Source organism: Drosophila tropicalis, unplaced genomic scaffold (genome assembly GCF_018151085.1).
Source record: "Drosophila tropicalis isolate 14030-0801.00 unplaced genomic scaffold, ASM1815108v1 contig_845, whole genome shotgun sequence".
Lineage (NCBI taxonomy): Eukaryota > Metazoa > Arthropoda > Insecta > Diptera > Drosophilidae > Drosophila > Drosophila tropicalis.
In genome coordinates, this window is record NW_027173338.1 from 10,000,001 (window position 1) to 10,017,797 (window position 17,797).

At 36.0% G+C, this 17,797-nt stretch overlaps 1 protein-coding gene and 2 long non-coding RNA genes across 3 annotated transcripts in view; 2 read left to right on the forward strand and 1 right to left on the reverse strand.

The window, feature by feature from the left end:
* Positions 1–17,797, reverse strand: part of LOC137580834 (uncharacterized) — a 63,491-nt gene that overhangs the window by 5,775 nt on the left and 39,919 nt on the right. Inside the window, 2 exon segments of the mRNA XM_068294965.1 lie at positions 1,373–1,448; positions 2,456–2,717. Of these exon segments, the coding sequence (XP_068151066.1) occupies positions 1,373–1,448; positions 2,456–2,717 (338 nt within the window).
* LOC137581481 (uncharacterized) lies at positions 16,698–16,967 on the forward strand. The gene is made up of 2 exons (XR_011033168.1): positions 16,698–16,765; positions 16,823–16,967. It is a non-coding gene; the product is annotated as an uncharacterized lncRNA (long non-coding RNA).
* LOC137580458 (uncharacterized) lies at positions 17,367–17,659 on the forward strand. Its single transcript, XR_011033012.1, has 2 exons — positions 17,367–17,466; positions 17,521–17,659. It is a non-coding gene; the product is annotated as an uncharacterized lncRNA (long non-coding RNA).

Consider the following 17,797-nt stretch of genomic DNA (forward strand, 5'->3'; position numbering starts at 1 on the left):
TCAACATCATGATAATAATTATTATAATAATGCAGAGCCTGATGATGGTTATAGTTACAGCTGCAATGTTTGTTGTTCTGTTGTTGCTTGATTCTAATGAAGGCTGCCAAATTTGGGGTAATGAAGTCCATGGTATTTTGGCATGGCTGCTGTTTGTTGGGAATTTGATTATAATTGACAACAATCTGATAGAAAATTCTCAACTGATTAGGCCAAACTCTGATGAAGGTGTATTATGTGTGTGGTTAGACCATGAACTCGTATCATTATGACATAAAATTTACAAAGAAATCCATTTGTTTTTAGTTGAGAGGTGAAGTTTTGTTCTTAAAGGGAATAAAATATTCACAGAATTTCATTTGTATAACTAAAAACAAATGAAATTCTGTGAATATATGTGATTCCTAACATTCGTTGTCACCTTTTTGTTTATCAGTGGCATAAATTTCGTTCATCAAATTCCATAAAATTTAATAAATAAATAAATTGACACGTCGCTTCAAAAAATAACAAATAAATCACCAAAAATAAAAAGGAATATACAAAATCAATGTGGCGAAGAGAGGGAAGTCGAGGAGGAATAATGATTTCTCAGGAAATTATTAAAAAGGAATAACAATATTTGTTTCATTATTCAACAAGTTAAAAAAGTTAAAATTAACAAGTTCAAATTTAGGAAAAATAGTTAAGCACATTTTTGACTTCTTTGCTAAAAGGAATTAAGAATAAAGACCTAAAACTACAAAATGGAACAACTTTGCCCTTAAAAGTATGCTATATGCCAATGAAGTAATGATTGAGTTTAAGAAATTTTTAAATTTTTTATCGTACTTGTAATTTAAAACGCCAATTTAAAACTGCTTAGGGAAAACCCAACAATTTGTACTTGATTTTCATTTTCAATATAACCAATTAAAGTGATAAACTTTTTCAGATCAGAGCAGAGAACTTAATATGTCTATGGCGACTTCATTTTGACACTGATTACAAGAAAACAAAGATGAAGCACAAAATGGAAATGTATTTACCCGCCCTCTTTCACCTATTTGAGGCCGAGTAGTGAAAAGAAGTGGCCATAATGAGCGGTAAATTGATGCCGATGGCTTCACCTTTCACAATATGCCACTGTATAAGACCCACGACTTAAATAGAATCAATTAATAACTTTTAAAAAATACATACAAATATATACATATACATATACATATAGATGTATAGTGTAAGGAAGAGGCCACCTGGCACAGTGGCCTTTTTATGTTGGGCATTTTTGGTTTTTGTTTTTTTTTTTTCGGGTATACACTGTAAACTGTGTGGAAAGACCGTGTGGCCGATGAAAATGCGCATTTAAGTGAAATAAATGACTTTTACTTACTAATTAATGCCGTCGTAGCCGGCTCCCAGGCCAACGTGATCGATGCCAGCTACGCGCTTAATGTGATTAATATGCGCTGTGTTTGTTTTTGTGTTGGTCAGCAACAGGAGGAGCAGAAGGAGCCGCAGCAGCAGGATATCGGATACCAGAATTGTTGTTAAGTTCATTAAGGGCCATTGTTAAGTGAGCATTGCCATTGTTGTTGTTGTTGTTGTTGCCATAATCCAGCGTTATTAAAATTTACCGAATTTGAAATGTGTCGTCCAGAACAATGGAGCATGAAAAGAGAAAGAGAGAGAGAGAGGGAGAGAATGGGTGAAATCACATGGCATTAGACAACTTCATCAGAATATTCCATTATTTAGATATATGTAGGTACAACACACTATGCAGAAAGCATCGGCACAGTGGTTCAAAATGATAAACCTTTGGTAACGTAGGGTTAACAAATTAAAGAAAGACCTCAACTATTCTTTTGAAGACAGAACACTTCTTTTTCATTCTTTTATTAAACTTAAACCGATAATATGAAAGCTGAAAGATATTCCAATTTGTTTTCCAACTTTTCAACAAATTTCATGTTGTTAAACAACACAATTAATTCATATTTTAGAAGTGAATATTGGTATTATTTTGAACCACTGTGCGCGTTGGGTGTAAAGTCACAGAAACAGGAAGTGATTACGAGACCCATTTTGCTGGTGTATCCAAAGTGAAAAAAGAAAAGCACCAAAAGGGAATCTCTATGAGAAAGAGGACAGAAAAATGGAGGGAGGCAATAATGAACTATGTAACTGAAACAATAGACTAACAATCAGGGACACAAAAGACAGCGGCAAAGTCAGTGGTTTTGATTGATTTTCAAGCACAAAAAAAGGACCATGAATGAGTGTCTATCAAAGACGGATTTAATGGTTAGCAACTATGTATCTACCTCGGGGGAGGACTGGGAATTGAGTTTTCTTGTCAGTCAAAAGGTTACAAAGTCTGGCCAGGACATCTTTCATTCGTTCTTTTTTAACAAGTTTGTTAGTATTATGGATAAGTTTCTTATGAGAATGAGAAAAATGAGAAAGAACTTACCAACTGCATCATGAACCGTTGAATTGTCGCTGCATGATAAAAATTTGGAATAGAAATTAACCATCACTAGGCCACCATTCTTGGCCAATGCCTGCAGAATGTCATCCTGGACATTGCGACTCGTATTACACAATTCGTAGGCCGATGAGTGTGAGAATATCACAGGAGCTTCGCTCACCTCCAAAGCATCGCGCATAGTTCCCTTGGAGACGTGTGAGAGATCAACCATCATGCCCAGCCGATTCATTTCGCGTATGATTGTCTGTAACGAATGAGAAGGTAACAAGCTCATTAGTGAAAATGCATTATAACTATGGCTTCCCCGTGGCAGGCTAATCCCCCACGCATCACGCATCTCGCATCTCGCATCATTACAATGTCCTTAAATGGCTTCCATATCAAAAGGCCAATGTATAAACCAAGTCCTCGATGTCATAAAACATAAGTAATGAGCCCACTAAAGAAAAATAAAACAACAACAATAACAGGCCTCTACACTAAACAGTTTCATTATGCATGAACTTTTATGTAACCTTTGACTGTCGAAAGTAAATTGATATTGGACCCAGTGAGTAAGAGTGAGATAGAGACAGAAAGGACCTTTTAGCTATGTGAGGATGAATCCTTGTGTAATTTGTATTTATACGCGGATTTATGGGATTGGGTTGTCGACGTGTGTGTGTGTGTGTGTGTGTGTGTGTGCCCAGCGTTACATAATTACAAATCTGATGCAAGTTGTGTGCGCCCCCAACCGCAAAAGACAAATTATGTAAGAAAATTTATTACACTTCATGGACATAAAATTAATGAAATCTATTTAGACATTGAAATCAGCAAATTACATAGACCGAAGAGCTTTTCGCAAACAAAAATGGCAAATAGAAGTCAATTTTAAAGCTCTTTGACTTTTCCCAGTAAGTATTTGTCATAAGTAATGGAAGGGTCAATATAATAAAGTTGTTCCTTTATTAGTTCCTACTAATTTAGACAAGTTAAGAACTATTCCATTAGAAAACAGCCTGATCAAGTTATCAGGTTTGAACTAAACAAGTGAATGAGTCAGTCAACTGAACAATTGAGTCTGTGAGTGAGTAGATCACTCAGTAAAGGATTACATGAACTTGTAAAGAGTAAAACTTATTAACCACGTCTATAAATGGACTTAGATGACCCTTTGTCATTTATAATCGACTGATCCGAACTGATACAACTTTTAAATTTCACTCAATGCTCTTGGCTTAAAGCCTTTTGAAACTGTCCTTACAAATCGCTATTAAACCTTTGGCCAACATTAGTTTTTCAGTGTATTTTATGGACGATGCCGACTGGTAGATAATTTTTTAATTGCTGTTTGTGTGTGTGTGTGTGTCCTGTGTGTGCGTGTGTGTGTGTTTGCAAATAAATAGCCAGGGCAATGTTGGTCATTGAGACGCGACTGCGGCAAATTCGTGGGCCTTAAATTAGCTAACAAATTGTTGCTAGAGTGGGGCGGTGTTGTATGCTCAATGGGCGTGGCATTAGGAGCGAATATAAACAAATGGAGGGTGTTTGTTTCTGTGTGTGTGTGTGTGTGAATTAGAGAGAAAATGTGTATTAAATGCTTATTGTCGCTTAATTGCGTACACAAAATGTCAAAAGGGATGCAGACCTGGAGAGGGGTGAATGGTGGATGGGCTGATCGAGTGGGTGGCAGTAGGATACTAAATCTTAATTAAAGGTGCATACACACCTGCACTCTCACATGCATTCATGAGATTCTGTGTGTGTGTGTGTGTGTGTATGCTCATTGAACTGTTTATGGCTCTCATAACAGTAAATTAAAATTACCAAATTATTTGGTGATTAATTACTTAGTCCATAGTCATCATATAGTCATCCAAATAATTTGTCAAACGTTTCATATATCAATAATTATAATTATAAGCACACACACACATACACACACCCATACATATGTACATATATAATTATATATATTCGAATAGTTTGTGTCTGGCCATATGTATCTATATTATTCATATGGCATTTAAATTTCACGCCTCGCAGCACTTTTTGTATTTGTTTATACAATAATAATAAAATTTATAATCAATTCAATTGAAATATATTAATTTGTTGTTCGTTCTTCAGTCAGTCAGACGGTCGGTCGGCTAGAGAAGTGCACTTAATTGCAATTTTAATTGCGGCTTTCTACCTCCCCCCTTTCCGTCGTCCATTGATTATTATGGTCTTAACATTAAAGTGGCGTATGCTCTGTATGCCATATGTACATACACACACACATACATACATAAGTTATACAAACATTTATAATTGTTTAAATGTTATATTAAAGGTATTTGTCAATGAAACATTGAATGATTTAAGTTCAGAAACTTCGTTCTATTAGAATACTTTGAAACTATCTTAAAACGATTGTGAAATGTTTTAATAGGAAAGAGTTTAGTTCCCTCAGATTGATTCTCTTTCTTTGAAACCGACATTCTACAAAAAATATGAGATATTACTTATATATGACTTATGTATTGGATAGTATGTACTTTCTTTGTTCCCATAAGAACTTCAAATGCTGAACAATAGAGTCAGAAAGTAACAATGGGCAACAATTTGAGTGACAGGACAAATTGCGAGGACGAAAGTTTTCACAAAATGCTCATTAATGTCATGTGGCCCTTCGGCCATTTTGGTTTTTATCGATAGGTTGGGAATGTCCGTCTGTCAGCGGGAGGTCCCATCTCCCGCTCGTTCATTCTCTTATTCAACAATAGCTCTGTGAGTGACACATTGACAAAAAGTGGACATGAAGCATTTTTTGTGGTACATACTTATTGGCCAGTTTGTTCATTGTTGGCCATTTGGAACAGAGATTGTGTGCAATTGTTATTAATTTTTGCATGCCATTGTTTAATTAACTCTCACATAGATTAGCCCCGAGCCGCGTGCAAATAAATTGCCAAAAAAAAAAAAAAAACACAAAAAGAAACAAATTACCAAAAATATTTAACATGGATTCATTTCAATTCAAAATCATAAATAAAAGTTGCATGCAAAATGCAATTAGTCGAATCCATGGAGCTGAGAATCAAAGCCAAATATAACAACTAAGCCGCATTTAAATTGAATTTATTTGCAAATTAATTTAAAATTTGTTCAAATCTCCGCAAGAAGCAAAAAACGAAACAAACAAAAAACGGGTAAAACGAATTGTTTAAATAAAACCTCTGCCAAAAAATAATCGGCGCAACAGAAAAAGTTCATAAATAAACTGGGCGAGCGAAACAACTGCCAAGCCGCAATAGCAAGTTGGCAGCCCTTTACACACACACACACACACAAACACACACACAGACACACAGTACGGCATTAGGGCACAATGGAAAAACTCATTAAAACTTTAAATTGAAATAAAATAAAATGCATATTTATATGAATTTCTGTTCATTTAAATGTCAAAATGCATTCAACAATTCAGCAAACGGAAACGGGACAAAAGCGAAGAGAAAAAAAAGAATTTATAAAATTATGTAAAAGTTAACAACTCGCGACAACAATGAAACACAACAAATTACTAAAACACGTTAAATTTTTGTAATATTTTTCTTTTTATTATTTCCACAATGGACAATTAAAGGGAAATTACCATCAGGATATTAGAAGGAAATCTGTTAGGCAACTAATAATAATTGATGTCTACATTTTAAAAGTTGAGGCCTATCATTTAGCAAGGATTTTTTATACACAAAGACACTAACTTAAAAAGTCAGGGTACTCTAAAGGTATTCGGATTACTACTAACTGAATTTCAGTTAGAAGTTGAGCCTAGAATTCCTTTCTTCCTTTTAGTATCAATAAATGGTCCAATTATTATCAATTAGCCAATGGATGGGCAAACAATGAGTCTTCAATAAGGCATTACTCTTCCTTCTGACTGTTTGGAACTAACTAAATTAAGATTAGGTTCGATTTATTTGCATTTATAAATTGTGTAAATGTGCTTAAATGCATTTAGCAGAGAATCAAGATAAAGGAGAGGCACTTAAAGACCTTGTCCAAGTTGACTAAATGTAAAGGGTAACCGCAGTTCTCAACTGCTCGATGCTGTATAAATATTTGAAAATCCATTAAGCATATTGACAATGCCGATGTATGCCTGCCTGTCTGTGTGCTCGAGTGCTTTGTGTGTGTGTGTGTGTGTGAGAGAGAGTGGGTGTGGGTGTGGGTGTCTGGTTTTGCATTCTGACTGCCAGCTAAATATGGGCCGACTTTTCTTTTTGTCCTCCAGCTCTCAGCACCTCTCCTATATGTATGTATGTATGTGTGTACCTCCCATCCTTCTTCGTGCCTTCTATGCCATCTGAATGGATCGGATCATTAGTGCAGCTAATGGCCCAGACAATAAATGGCCATGCCACGCCCACAATTTGAATTTGAATTTGAATATGAATCGAATAGCGCGTGGCGAGGCGCGGTAATGCTGCTGGCATTTCCATCCATTTGCCAGACGAATTGAAGGCGGCGCCAAGGCAAGACATAAAATGGATTTATTAGGTCATTCCTAAGGGTATCGAGGGGGATGAGTGCTGTGTAAGCATTGCTTTTTGGTTATCAACTGCGAGTTCTGGCCATCTCATTATTTTGGCTAATAATTTGTGCAAAATGCCAAAACAAACTTTGCTGACAATGAAATCTTATTTACAAATTGAAAAAAGGAAAAAAACAGACCACCATAAACTAGATAAAATCCAAGCAAAAACTTTGTATTCCAAATGAAAATATCGACTATTATATACCCTCTATATCATACAAGAACACTCTATAATTGGATTGAAGCAACTGTAAAAGTTTCAGAGTTATTCAAGAGTTTGCTCATAAGCTAAGACATATTCATTTAAGTTTCTTGGCCAGACTTCTTTGTGGGAGAAAAAAGAAGGAAGTGAAGTACATACATACATATGTCTCCAACTAAGGATAAATTGTGATCCATTAACTATTTGCTTTTGGTCTGTCTCTGCAAATTTGATAAAATTTAATCTTTGATAACCTTGAAAACTATTTAAAGGCCTCTCCTTCCTGCCATCTTTCACATAATATTCCAAGTTTTGGTCTTTTGAACTCTAGTGCTTTGCCATGCTTGCCCATGGTGTAATAGGAGAAAGAGAAAATTGATGAAATTGATTTCCACATTGGCAATTTTCTAAGCTGGCTCACGTTTGCACCTGACAACTGCAACTGGCTGACCTATAACTCTCTTCTCTCTCTCTCTCGTTCTCTCTCCCCCACCGATAAATACTTTGGCCAAACATTTTGTCATCCATCTTGGCCGAAACGTTCACGTTCTTGCTTTCGCCCTGTGGGCTTAGACGTCGCCATCAACACAAACATGAAACCCCAAAAACCTCCTCCTTTCACCCACTATGCCAGACTCAATCTCTCTTCTCTTGGAGATTGCAACTCTCTGGCCTGGCCAAGTGATTTTTGTCTTCTTCTTTTGCTGCACGTTTACTTCTTTTTCATTTTTCTTCTTATATATGTATGTATTTATTTTTTCTACTTTTTCTTGTTCCTTGCAACAATTTGTGTAAAGGATAGTGTTGGTTGCTTGGGCGTACGTGGGAAGAGAGGGGAGTGGCATGATATGCTCACTAACGACAGTTTATAAAATATTTAACCTGAACCCGTGTAACCGTAGCTACTCAACGGCAGCTAGCTCCTCTATCTTGGCAGCTAAAAGTTTTTAATGAATTTTTTAGCAAGGTAATCGAAGTCAGTTTTAGTTGAAAAATGCATTAAATAACAACGAACAAAATTGTTCAACTGAACTTGGTCAATCGGAAAACATTACGAACAGCCTAGTATTAACCAAATTTATATAAACAGTTTCTTCAACTTACATTCCAAGTCTCATTAAGTTTAATTTCACATTTGATTGAGATTGAAGTAAGAAAGACTTTACATTTCAATGATGTATGATTAATTTGGGACTCCGTCTAAGCAAATATAATAAAAATTTATTACATTTACCATGTCTTGATTGGCTTTAAAACAACACAAAGCTGCTCACCTGATTACAAGTTTGGATAAATTTGAAGAGAAATTGAAAATCATTCAATATTAAGTAGATAAATAAAGTATTTATGGCAAGCTGCTTAGTTATTATGGCCTCTGGGCATTGGCCATGATTACCAATCAAATGTGAAACGTAACTAACTATTTACCTAATGCTCAATGGCAGGACATATAACAAGCTGGCTGCAGGATATCTGTGTAGACTTATACTTATACGCGAAGCTGTAACCGCTTTCTCACATTTTTCCGCTTTCAGAATTCCCCTTTGAATCCACATAGAAAAATGTTTGCTTGTCGCGGCAGATGCGTTTCGCGTTCCTCGGATGTCTGTCTGTCGGGAGTGTCTGCCTGTTGGAGTCTATAATTGAGGCGTTTAGTTTGGAGAATGGGGCAAGGAGAGGTGTAAAGGCAGCAATCAAAGAGCAAAGAAAACTGCAACTGAAATTACAACCCAAGGGCAACTGCAGTTGTTGAAAGGCAGGATAAGCATAGGGAATAAGGATATACATACATATAGGTATATAGCGGATGATAGTGGGTGAGTTGAGGGAAATAAGATATAAGCGAGACGAAAGCAAACAAGCCAACTGAAAATATGCGAGAAGAAGAACGAAAGCATGCTGAAAATGTTGCAATAAATTGCTTTTCAACCAGGTAGAAATTAATTGGATAAATATTTCACAGTTATGCCAGCTGTTGCCCCTTTTAGAAACTTAATTACATGAGTGTTGTGGTAGGAATAGGTTTCCAAACTAGTTAAAACAAAACTATTGAAGTTAATTTCACAGAAAAGGAATGAGTATCGGTATAAAAACTTGAACTTTGACTCAACCAGCAGCCGACATCTCACCACACATTCAAATACTAAATTATGCATACGCCATGTTGAACGTGGTGCTATACAGTGTGGCAGACAGTGCTTGATGTCGGTATTCGTACATATGCACATGTATGTGTATATATGAATACGTGATTCCATAGTCAGGAGATGTCTCTCAGCTACCGCTCTTTGGCTCTTTTTGGCTTTTTTTTTTTTGGTTTTCTTTGAAGCTGCTTAAGGCTAACGACAGTTGGCACGTTGCTCGTCAGTCAGACGGCCTGCCAAATGGCAGGAACCTATCTGAAAAAATCAATCTACGTGAAATGATAAACTGTTTCTTCAGATAAAATAGCGCTTTAATGCACTCGACGCAAATTTGCCTGCGGGCTTAAAAATTGTAAAGAGAAAGTTAATACTTTTTAATATCGAAGTACTGCAAATAATATGCAATATCCAAAATTTGGTTTGATATCGAAATATGTCATCAATGAATCAAAAGAGGTAAAAATGAGGTAAAAATATGGAAAGAGAATGAAATTTGAATAAAAGTAGAAAAGGCAAATCTGAAGGGATTATTACTTTAAAGTGTGTTGTGGTCACACTTTTTTAAAAAGTGTTGGTAAACGGTTTAACAGATTTGATTGAAGTTTGATATGTGGAACAATGGTTTTTGTTTTGGATTTTGTTGTCATGTGGCGTCTGGTTATTCCATTTGTTTCTTTTTTTTTTTTTGTGTACAACATCAAACGAGAAAAAAATCATGGGCAAAAGACTGAAATTGTGTCTTAAGCTAGACTCAACATGCATTAGCAACACGAAATGGTATAGATGGATGCGTTGAATATGCGAAGAGAGAGAGGTGAAGGAGAAATAAGCAAAATCCTTCGTAAGAGAAAAGCCGCTTTTCCCTTTTCTATAGCTTCTGCTTCTGTTGCTGTTGCTTTGGGTGTTGGTGTTGCCCACAGTTGAATACAACAATACAAAGAAAACAAAGCCGTTACACATGTGTCAAGGTAATAACAGTGCCCAAGCTGGAGCCCCTAACCGGGAATAGGTCGTCGGAAGCATTTCAACCCACCAGCCCACCCAACCCATTCCATTTTTCCTTCCTTCTGCTCGTGTCGACAGGTGTGCACTTTTTCCAGTTGAATCTCAGCCAGCTTTGATGGGTTTGGTAAGGGAACTAAGCTGCCCATTCCCCAAGTGTCACATTTTTAGCCCTTTTACCTACGTGCGCCCCAAAACAATACCAAAAAGGTCAACACCAACTATTCTGGCTAATGCCAACACAATTGGGCGAGGCACTTTTAAGGGACACCGAGTGAGAGGGGGCGTTTGTGGGGGAGTATACAAAATGAGGTTTCCGTTTTCTAGGCTTGGATTTGGAGTTTCATTTCTTGCTTTTGGCGCATGTTATTGGCCAAACAAAAGCTGTGTAAATAGCATTTAAATCCCTAGGTATTTTTGTGGCTCAACAGATTGTTGTTGCTGCTCCCGCTCTTAATTTAGAATTTGTTTCTTGCTTGGTAAATCTTTTCTTGCAAAATTTTCAAGCAAAACCCTTGTTAAGGGCAAACTAAAGAGTAGGCAGCTAAATTTTAACATGGAGTTTCAGCTTGTTACATCAGTGTTTTCAATATCCATCAGAACAGACTTGTGTTTTTGTCATAGTTGGGCAATATAAACATCCGATAGACGGACTATGTTTAAATACTTCCTTGAAAAGTTTAGCAAGTCCAAACTTAACTCTCTGCTCTAGGCCAAATCCGTTTCATTGCCATAATTGCATCACCAATAGTTGGTGAAACGAATACGGGATGCATGGGTCTGGGGAAGTGTCACATTTTAAAATTTATGGAGCGTAGTTTATAGATGATCCCTTATCAGAAGTTGAAACTTTTCTTTGATTTCTTTTGCTTTCCTATTTCCATTATTCTTCGCTTTGAACATTCTGACCAAGGTTTTACCATTTTTGGTGTCCTTAGGTTGGCCCTTAAGATCCTTTTTGGATCCTTTTGCTAGTTGAATTTACAGTGTATATTGTAATTGAATGACAAACAAATGACGAACGTTAAGGCCTTTCTCTTGATTATGCATCATGGAAATTGGAAACAATTTGTGTTCGTTGTGGAAAAAATTCTTCAAAATACGAAAATTCCGAAAATTGTCATACCACAAACACGCACACACTTACTGCCAAGCCCATTTTTGGCCACAAGTGGGCAATGTGCAATTTGTCTAACCAATCACACACACACACACACACACGCATATACATATATAGGATATTCATACACTGGGACACACACAATTAAATCGGCATAAAACTGATAGGGAGAGTGAGAGAGGGAGATGAGAAAAAAACATTTTTAATTGAAAATATTTGCAACTTTGACACTGCAATTGACCGCAATGCAAGTGGATCTGCAATTGCAATTGCATCTGCAAGAAGGATGTCCAGTATATCAATTTAAAAAATGTGCAACAACAAAATTCCTTTGGGGCTAAAAAGGTGCTTTGAGTTTGGGTTTAACAACGAATATTTCAACACAATTTGTTGATTGGGCATTTAAATATTTTATTGCATTTCTCGCAAAAACTGTTCAAGCTCACTTCTCTCTCTCTGTTTCTCTGTGTTTCTCTGACATATGGCAAAACATTTTGGCATATTTTATGATACCATTTACACTTTTCCGTCCTCTTATTTTGTCTCTCACACTTTATTTGTTAGTTTGTCCTTCTTGCAACTGAAATTCCACCTGACTAGAAACAATTTTAAGGCAATAATTTGTTACCTACTCTCTCTCTCTCTCTCTCTCTCTTTGCATAGTTTAATTAAAATTCCTATTTATAGTAGTTGTAAAATGAATTTTCAATCTATTTTCAGTTGATTTTCTTTTTTTTTTCGAATTTATTTGTTAGTTGGGGAATTCATTTTTTTTTCTTTTTCAATGCTCTGAACAATTTGCAATGTAATCAAATTATGTTGGTCGAATATACAAGAAATTCACTTTATTGTTTCACCAAATATTTCTACGAACTTTCAATGGCAAGTCTAATATTTAAGCTAGAAAATTGAAATCAAGTATTGGCATGGTCAAAAAAGTAACCAATTTTGAGGTCCTCAATACCCATTAATTATTGAATGCGATCGGAAAAAGACAATTTTATTTTTGCCAAATTCTATATTGTATATTATTAGTTTATAATTAAAAGATTTTAGGGGATCTCTCTAAAAAAAACATTTGAGATACGCCCTTTTGATACACTAAAAGAAATAACTAGCAGTCTAAAACATCTTGCTAAAGTATGGTTAGATAGCTTCCTAGATAGTAGTTAGATGGAAGTTCTTGAAAAAGATAACTCTCAGAGGTTTTTACATGAATTTCTGCTAAATTTCGAAACAGTTCCAGGAAATGAGGTTTCAGAATACTTTGAGAATATACATACCACAATATTGCATTAAACATTATTAAAAAAAAGTTTCTGGAGGATGAAACGATTCTTTAACGCTTGGCAAATCGTCTGTCTACTTACTAAATGTCGTTTTCTAAAAGTTTTTATTAATTTAACAATTTAGAATGAGAATTCGTGTTAGACGACTCCTGATGAACAATTTTCATTACATATTTGATTCTTGTTAAATCAGTTAAGGTAAAATTTAACCAAGTGTAAGATTCATTTATGAAAATTAAATTTTAAGCATTCACACACATACGCCCACACTTGTACGCACACACACACAAATATATACATAGTCATTCGCCATAACAATATCTTCTTTCAGACAGACAATGAGTTAGTGTAGGCGTGGCATATCCTGAGTTTTGCCCCATTGTAGACTTGGCAATTAATTAATGCTCATTAGTTGTGGAACCGCCCACCCCCCTTTTTGCTGTTGTCTAAAAATGAAGCGACAAGGTTAGGTGGCTAGGTGAGGTGGCTAGGGGTGGGGTAAGAGGTGTACATAAAATTTGATAAGCATTTAGGCATGTAACTCTGCACTTCCGCTGGGGCATAAAGAGATGATGAGAGATATAAAGTGCGCGTACAAGTCTGTGTGTGATTGAGTGTGTGTGTTTGTGTGTGTGTGTGTGTGTGTGTGTGCCAACATGAGCGACAGTCAACTAATGCACAGGCTGCAATGATTTATTATTAGGTAGCTAAATTATTCACGCGTTCGCCGGGGCGCAAATAAAGATTAATGACGGCATTGCTGAATTTTGCAAACCCAACCAGACCAACCTGTCAGGACTGTCTATTTAGCTGTCTCTCTCTCCCCTCATAACCCCTTACCCACCTCTCGCACACACACACACACACACACACATCCACTCTCTATGGCATTCATTGTCTTCCAACTCTTCCTCTCTGACTGTTTTTCGGTTTCCCAAGCTTCTTTTGTGTTGATTTCCGCATCCAGCCGACGCAAAAAAAAAAAAAAACATATTACAGCACAGCATCCATGTCTAGGCTACATCAGCTTCAGCTTTTCATCCTGATTCTTAGCCATATCCACCGAATTCGCATCGCATCTCCAGTTGTGCGTAAAATTTATGCATATGTATGTAGAATGCGTGTTTCACAGCTGGGGTTCTTGTTTTTGATCTGTGATATGTAAATTATAATTTTTTTTCTTCCGAATTTTTGTTTATCCGTCTCTGTCTCTGTGGGCTTCACCTATGAAGTTTTCTTTTTTTCCGGCAACATGTGGTATGCGTGCATGATAAATTCTCATTAGGAGCGACCAGGCTAAAGAGAAAATTTTCATGGCGCTGTAAAGAAGAGTTTCGTTTTTAATTCTCAAGCAGATTACAGACGTGAAAACCTTCGAAAACTGCTACTAATAACACGAAAAAACATCTCCTTGGTTGCATGGAGATTCTAGTTTGTGAGATTCATGTACCACATTCAATTCTGATGGGTAAGTAGGTGAAATAAAAAACCTTTAAGCCGATTTTCATTTCATCCGAAATGTTTGCATAAGGAAGTTTGAACTTTCACAAAGGCCTAAGTGTGAAAGGATCTGTATTAGTCCAACTCAGAAATGTTAATGAATGATATTGGTGAATCTCAAGAACTTTGTTTTCTTTCGAACCAACGTATCAAAACATACTTTAAGCCTAACTGCCCAACACTGACACAAACACCGAAAGAGAGTTCCGATTTCAATGCACTTAAAAAACTTGGAATAGAATAAACTTTGAATATTTGGGAAACGAAACAAGAACTTAAAACCAAATGACTTGAATTGGAATGAGAATTGAAAATTTGTTATTACATATTGAACAATGTTGAGCAATCCTTACCGTGTCCTTCTCAAGGCTTATGGCAAATTTACAGTTTACACAAAGGGCTTCTGTAATGGACTGCAAAGTACTTACATTTATACAATGGATAATAATAATACACATTCAATGCCTACGTTCAATACTGATTGCCCATCCTTTGGTCCTTGTCAAATTGGCAAACAATAATGGTCAGCTAACATGTCAAACACTTCATTAAATATGCCCTCGTATATGCACATAAATTTACACACAATAACCAGAATTTCTGGTCTTATTATTTGTGAGTTGGCTTCGAATGAAAACGTGATTTGCATGAAACAATTACTGACCAGGGGGAACATGCCTATCCATAAGGATCTATGCCTTCTCTTACCAGCGCCCTTTTTGCAGTTTCCGGAAAGGTAATCGATGCTCTGCCATAGAATTATAATTGCCCTCAAGCTCGACTCAAAATACACAATAATTTTCAATTAAAATCCAAAGTGTTTTGATATACGATATGGAGGACAACAGCAAGAACAACAACTTCACTAAATATGCTGCCAATTTAGGTCTCTCAGTACTGGTCAGATTGTTAGACAGCTTGACCCAAACACAATGTCTGGCTGGTTGGTTGCCTGCTCTGGCAACTTAAGCTCTGTAATTTTAATTAAGTGGGTGAACCTAAGGACTAAGAACAAAGCCTCCAGTATCCAGTTTGGTACTTTCAGTTACCGTTAGGTGGACCAAGTGATGGTAGTAGAAGACTGAACCATGAAATATGCATGTGGGCCCCATGATGATGATTGATAGTGGGAACTGACAGCAGGCCCAAAGCTAACGGCAAGACCAAAGGCAATTCAAAATGTATTTAACTCTAGCCAAAGGCAGTCTAAGACAGTTAAAGCCGGAATGGATTTGAGACAAGTGTGATAAGTGATAAGTATGCCGCCAAAAGTCAAATGACTTTAAAATTTCTGCATTTTTTTTGTTTTGAATGACAATGGCAGTCTTTATGTTTATATCTAGGTATACTGGTGAGACTTAAATTGCTTTGAAAAAATTCACAAAGTGTAATTTAATTACTTTTCAAACTAATTAACTTTTGAAATTCTCTTGATGAGTATGAAACCGAGTAAACCCCAAGAGTGCGCTGTCGTTTTTGCACCTCAACCGAGAACTCTCCTTTTGTTTTTTGATTATTCCTGTAGCAAAAACAGAAATAGCAAACAAAACCTTTTGTTCTTCAGTTAATTTGCAAGTGAAGAAAAAACTAACCATGTGAACATTTCTGATGCAGCAGCTACAGTTTGCCTGCTAATAGTTGTAGTTGTAGTCATAATGAGCTTCCTGTGCTGAGCTTGGTTGGTTGTTCAACAAATTTGAGTAGAGTTTTTTTGTGTTCGCATTCAACATATACGAAAATGTTTGACATGCTGCACTGCTACACGGTGTGGCTGGCACGTCGGTTGCTTGTTGCCTCTGTGTTTATATTGTTTCGTTGTTCATTATGTATTTAATTACGCTTTTGTGCATATTACAACACTCGCAATACACACATGAACTCTAAGCCACAAAAAGTTGGAGTAGTGGGGAAAAGTTTTTCGTCACACCCCGTGCATTGTCTTCCTCTTTCCCCGCCATCTCCCTAACGTCATCCGCATACGCACATCCCACATCCCTTTTAGCCATGCCATCCCGAATGTCATTAACAATTTTTGCAAGGCGGCAGCAACTTGAAACTTTACGTGTAATATAATAAAATTATAGTTTAATATTTAATTAAATATTTTGCAGCTTAGTCGACAGCTTTTCTACACCCTCTTCACCTCATCTATATCCTTATAATTTGTTGAAATTTACTAAAAGGAAAGTCGACTAAGCGATGCCCAGCACCGCTTGCATTGAGAGTAATATTTCCATTCATTCAGTCATGGAGTTGGCTAACCTTGACCTTAACTAATGATATAACAGTCGACTGCAACTAATTTAGATGTTCCATTGCCAATCAGTTGTTGGGCTTTTAAGAGCTTACAAAAGACCCCCTATATAAAGCTTCAACACTTATTGTTAGTATAAAGAAAAAAGAGTCTATCGAGATGAAGTTGGCAATAATTCTATTTTTGATTTTTGTTGTGCATGCCCCGAAACATGGTAAGTGAAGTACATTTTTTCCAATTAATTATATAATTAATGATAATTCTCTTTCAGGCTTCCAAAAGGAGTGATGGGTTTTTGAATGCCTTCAAATCGTAATCTATAAAAAGAACAATATCAGTTAACATCGTATGATGGATGTATTTTTAAAATTAATATGTTCCAACTAAATTGAAAATAAACTTTTTATAAGGCTAAACCAGTCATTGCAGCCCAAAATTGTTTTCAAAAAGCTTTTCCGACTCCACAAGGTACATACTTATATGTATATATTCTTGATCCTGCAACACCAGCCAATTCGATCTCGCTCTGTCTTTGTGATCTTAAGAGCTAAAGCCACCAATATACTGAACAAGAAAAATAATCCTACTTTTTAAGACCTCCACTTTTTAGTCACCTTATATCCACTAGTAATCTGAATTCATACGATCTTAGTTAACAAGGTTAACTAAGTTATTCCGCAACTAAATGAAATACTTTTGTTTGATTATTTTCACTTATGTAAGTTGACTGAAACTAATTTATCTTTTCCATAACTAATCCAATCTCACACTATGGAAAACACACAAAATTTGAAATTTTGTTAATAAATCTTGAAGAGTTTCATAAAGTAAGCATATAAAAAAATGCGTTTTGAGATAATTTTGCCCATTTTTCTGGTTATGACATTTGTCATCCATTCCCCACGATGGGGTAAAGTGAGTAAACTATATTTAGTTTTTTAATTCTTTTTTAATGATTGTCCTTATTAGGCTCGTGCTTGAAGTTCGAGCGAATAACGAAGATCTTGGAACCCATTTACGTATTTGAATTGATGATTTATATAATAATATGTTGTTATTCAAAATTATTATGACTTGATTTGAAATAAATGGAAAATATGACTATTTACCCTATAAGTATTGACTATATAAGGAATACTAATCAAAGTATCTAGTAGAAGGAGTATTTTCATTTTCTTAAAGACTTGTTGGTTTTTCCGCAAACTTATATACTTCTTTTATATTGTACTTGCAGGGTGAGATGGTC